Raw genomic sequence first — 5,086 nt, forward strand, 5'->3', positions numbered from 1 at the left:
GCTCTAACAACCCGGAGCCGCCAGCAGGAGGTGGCCACTTCTCCGGAGGGGCTCCGTGACCCTGAACTGAGTCTCCTACCACAGCCTCCCTGGGCTGTGGCGGGAAGCAGCGCAGCCGCTGAACTGGCCGGCTCCGGCCTCGGGCAGACAGCGTGCCCGTCGCTATCTGCTGCCAGCTACAGAAATGAGCCTGCGTCGGCTGAAATGCCAAGCTCCACGTCCCGACCGGCGAAACCCTTCGAACTACATTTGGAGGCGGCCTCTGACAGGATTCAATTAAATTGAGGCCGTTCTGCACATTCTCCCTGCACTTCCTATCTCTCCCTGAAGAGCTTTCGAAATACGACTGAGGTCGGCCCGGGGGACAGAGGCAAGGGGTGGGGGGTGGGGGGTCAGAAGGATGGCCTGAGCCTCCCGCGGCGGGGCGGGGCGGGGCGGGGCGGGGTTTAGCAGAATACACAGCTCTACACACCAGGCTGCTGGGCTTCAAACAAACTCTACCTCCAAGTGAGTGGAAGAGTCCGCGGATGCGGGCTGTCGGTCCGCTCGAGGACTATTTGCTAGTCTCCTACTGCAGGCGTGCATTTGTTACAGGAGTCATACTTACTAGGCATTTGGAGGATGACCGTAAAGGCAACAAATCGGGAATTACTGCGATCTCTGCCATCTGTAGCAGAACAACAGGAAATCTCCTTGTGGGCTACACTGTGCTAAGCCCCGAGGAAGGCATGAAAGACTTGTGTTAACGACCTCCGCTCCCCGCGCTGCTGACTCTGGAACCTGACTTCTAATGGAGCAGCTCAGTCACATGAGCTGCGATGCGCTTTCGGAGCAAAGTAGGGCCTTTGCGCCTTTCCTAACTCCAGGAAACTGCACTACACAGCACCACAGAATCAAAGATCTAAATTTTAAAACCTTAGAGGGGCCAGAGGAGACCTCCTACAACCACAAATTATTTTTATTTATTTTTTTAATGTTTGAGAAAGAGGAGGGGGGAGACTGAGGATCCGAATTGAGAAAGAGGAGGGGAGAGACTGAGGACCTGAAGCGGACTCGGCACTGGCAGCACAGAGCCCAACGTGAGGCTTCACCTAAGAAAATGCGGGATCGTGACCTGAGCCAAAGTCAGATGCTTACCAATGAGCCACCCAGGCACCCCAACCGCAAATTAGTTTTTTAAAGATTCTTTCTTTACTTTGAGAGAGCGAGCAAGCGTGGGGGCAGAGAGAGGGAGAGAGAGAGAATCCCAAGCAGGCTCCATGCTGTCGGCAGAGAGCCAGATGTGAGGCTCAGTCTCACGAACTGGGAGATCATGACCTGAGCCGAAATCAAGAGTGAAGCACGTAACCGAGAGCCACCCAGGCGTCCCTCACCCACAAATATTTTTAAAACAAATGATTAAGCTGATGACAAAGGGTCCTTTCCTGGACTCAGGCTATGTAAACATAACGGACAACTGCCTAAATATGTACATGTAAAGAGGTGCCTGTGCGGTGAATGCTGAATACAGAAAATTTCAGTGTGCAGATTTTTAAATGGCTTCTCTCTCTGTGGGACTTCCTCAAGTCAGGAGGTAACAACATGGGCCGTTGCCCACTGCATTTATAAGTACCTGCAGCTGTTTGAAAAGGTGTCAAAAAAGTTTTTTTACATTTTCTTATTATTGAAAGACAGAGCATGAATGGAGAAGGGACAGAGAGAGAAGGAGACACGGAATCTGAAGCAGACTCCATGCTGTCAGCACAGAGCCCGATGCAGGGCCCAAACCCACGATCCGTGAGATCATGACCTGAGCTGAAGTCGGTTGCTCCACCACCCGAGTCACCCAGGCGCCCCTGAAAAGGTTTAAATAAAGACAACAATGAAGTTACCTACTTCACTTACTAGTCCCTGAGCCACTTTGCTGAAATTAACCTCTTAAACCAGAAGTAGACAACCCCTTCTATCACATCTGCAAACACCTCTCGCACCAGGTCTGTTCGGCCACAACGGCCTCTCTATCTTTTCTTCATGATCACCTTATAGACCCTTTTTCTTTTTAAAAAAAACATTTATGTCTATTTCGAGAGACAGAGAGTGAGCAGGGGAGGGGCAGAGAGAGAGGGAGACATAGAATCCGAAGCAGGTTCCAGGCTCTGAGCTGTCAGCACAGAGCCCGACATGGGGCTTGAACCCATGGACCGTGAGATCATGACCTTAGCCGAAGTCAGATGCTCAAGCAACCGAGCCACCCAGGTGCCCCTAGACCCTCTTTCTTAAGTGCCTGATTCACTGAAAAATTCCCCTCCAAATCTTAACAGCACAGATACATTGTAGTCTTTGCCGTGCCACACAGACCTGTGCTCTAGACCTAAACAATAAGAGGCTTTGGGAAGGTATGCGCCAAACCAACTGAACAGTGCGATCGTGAGCCTGCCAGCGGCAGAGGCAGGATGGACAGGCTGCTGAGCCAAGTGGGGGCGACCGGAAGCACGTACTCGGGTAATCTGTGTCCTAAGTGATGAGATGTTACCGCTCCTTCCCCTCCCTCCAATCTGAAGCTGCAGATACAGCGTGTCCTGAGGCGGACATGGTGGCACTTAGATGAAAAAAATGCCGATTCTATGTGGGGAGAAATTAAGTCCCTTAGGGCAGAATGACAGAGAGGATACTATTCTAAAAAATGAAACCCGTGACAAGGGCATTACAGGATTTAAAGAGTCCTACTGGACCAGAAAAGTCTTAAATCTAAAGATAAACCTGGAAATAGAAAACCTTTTAAGTTTTACCATTAAAAGATCAAGACTATTTTCTTCCTTGGAACAGGGAAGGCTTCTTTATAACTACGAGTCATTTTCAGGTAATTGATCAAATTTGATCAATAGCTGATCAACATTTCATCATAATCAATTACAGTCTTAAATGGAATTGAACTGTGCTGAAGACAGAAGGCGTCATGTGCGATGAACACTGTGTGTTGAGTAGAGGTAAAAGTACCTTTCCTCTTTCCGTGGAGCCTTTGACACAGGCGGAGAGAAGACGGACTCCGGCTCCGGCCCCGGGAGGCCTGGCAGCGAGACGGCCTCGCTGGCCCGAGTCCTCTTGCCACGCGAAGAGCAGGTCACGCTGGCCGCAGCAGGCCCTCTGGCTTCCGGAGCACCTGGTTCTTTCAGGTCTTTGGTGGTGTGTTTTTCTGGTACTGAGCCAGATGCACGTGTGTGGCTTTCATGTTCGGTCCTGTTGGTGAGCTTTCTCCCCATGGCCCTCTTGGTGGCGAGCGTCTCCGCTGGTGCCAGAAGGGACCCTGGCCCAGCTGGCTTCCCCGAGTCGGCCTCGCCACTGCTGGCCGGAGCGCTCCTGGCGGCCCTCCTCTGGAGGCTGGGGGTCTGTGCCTTCTTGGGACTCCTCACCCCCTTGGCGGCCTTGGGGCCCACATCTCCAGGTGGATTTTTTCTCATTCAAAATCGTTTCCCAGGCAGCTCCGATTCGGTCTCGAGAGCCAGCTGGGATGTGTCCAGTTGAGAGTTTTCCGGAACACCCAGTGTGCTGACTTCTCTCTTCTTAGCCCTTCTGTCGTGCTGGACAGGCGCCGCCTCGTCAACACACATGGGTTCCGGCGTGAATCCTGCACTCCCAGAAGCCCCTTCGTTGGCACCTTTCTGTTTTCTGGAGCTTCTGACAGAACGTGCTGCTTTCCTAGCACTCCCATCTTTGTGGACCGCCGTTTCCACACTGGCAGCGTTTTCCACCTCTTTTTTAACTTTTCTAGGGGTCTGTATGGTGACAGGCGAAAGCTTGCTTTCTCCACCTTGCTTATGCCCTGTGTTTTCAGAAGCCCCAATTTTAGCACTTCTCAGTTTTCCGGTGGTTCCACTAGAACCTGCTGCGGAGCTGGTCACAGTGGCCACAGCAGGCCCTCTGGCTTCCAGGGCACCTGGTTCTTTCAGGTCTTTGGTGGTGCGTTTTTCTGATACTGAGTGTGACAGACATGTGTGGCTTTGATTTTTCGTCCTGTTGGTGAGCTTTCTCCCCACGGCCCTCTTGGTGGCGAGCTGCTCCACTGGTGCCAGAAGGGACCCTGGCCCAGCTGGCTTCCCCGAGTCGGCCTCGCCGCTGCTGGCCGGAGCGCTCCTGGCGGCCCTCCTCTGGAGGCTGGGGGTCTGTGCCTTCGTGGGACTCCTCACCCCCTTGGCAGCCTTGGGACCCACATCTCCATGTGGATTTTTTCTTGGTTGACCCTGTTTCCTAGGCTGCTTCGATTTGGTCTCAAGAACCAGCTGGGATGTGTCCAGTTGAGAGTTTTCCGGAACACCCAGTGTGCTGACTTCTCCCTTCTTAGCCCTTCTGTCCTGCTGGACAGGCGCCACCTCGTCAACACACATGGGTTCTGGTGTGAATCCTGCGCTCCCAGAAGCCCCTTCGTTGGCACCTTTCTGTTTTCTGGAGCTTCTGACGGAATGTGCTGCTTTCCTAGCACTCCCATCTTTGTGGACCGCCGTTTTCACACTGGCGGCCTTTTCCACCTCTTTTTTAACTTTTCTAGGGGTCTTTATGGTGACGGGCGAAAGCTTGCTTTCTCCACCTTGCTTCTGCCCTGTGTTTTCAGAAGCCCCGACTTTAGCACTTTTCAGTTTTCTGGTGCTTCCGCTAGAACGTGCTGTTTTACTAACTTTTACATCCAGATGTACCATTTCTTCACTGTCGTCATTTTCCACAGCCTTTTTATTTCTTCTGGGGGTCTCGTTGGTGACGGATGAAAGCTGGGTTTCTTCAGCTGCTGGCACCCGCAGCGGAGAAGATGTTACCATCCCAAGTCTGCCGTCTGCGGGGGCCAGTCTCTCCAGGGCCGCAGGACCATCACTTTCTAACATGTTTTGAGCATCTTCTTTCCTCTTCCGTTCTCTCTGCGGAGTCCCCGAATCTGCAGGCCTCTGCTGGTTCTGAGACGCTCCTCTGATGTCGGAGCAGGCACTTTCAGAAGCCCTGGACAGGTCTTCGGTCCTCCTCGCTCGCCTCCTGACTGAAAGCCCCCGGGTGTCGGGGGCGGCAACAGCCGCGGACTCCTCCTGTTGAGCTGGTCTGACGATCGGGTTTGGGACATGCTGTC

General features: G+C 52.9%; 1 protein-coding gene across 1 annotated transcript in view; it reads right to left on the reverse strand.

The window, feature by feature from the left end:
- The window catches only part of LOC115287082 (protein ELYS-like), a 61,030-nt gene that overhangs the window by 4,660 nt on the left and 51,284 nt on the right, over nt 1–5,086 (reverse strand). The window contains 2 exon segments of the mRNA XM_029933352.1: nt 2,977–3,417; nt 3,460–5,086. The exon segment at nt 3,460–5,086 is cut by the window's right edge and continues 105 nt beyond it. Coding sequence (XP_029789212.1) covers nt 2,977–3,417; nt 3,460–5,086 — 2,068 coding nt within the window.

Source organism: Suricata suricatta, chromosome 3 (genome assembly GCF_006229205.1).
Source record: "Suricata suricatta isolate VVHF042 chromosome 3, meerkat_22Aug2017_6uvM2_HiC, whole genome shotgun sequence".
In the NCBI taxonomy this organism is placed as follows: Eukaryota; Metazoa; Chordata; class Mammalia; order Carnivora; family Herpestidae; genus Suricata; species Suricata suricatta.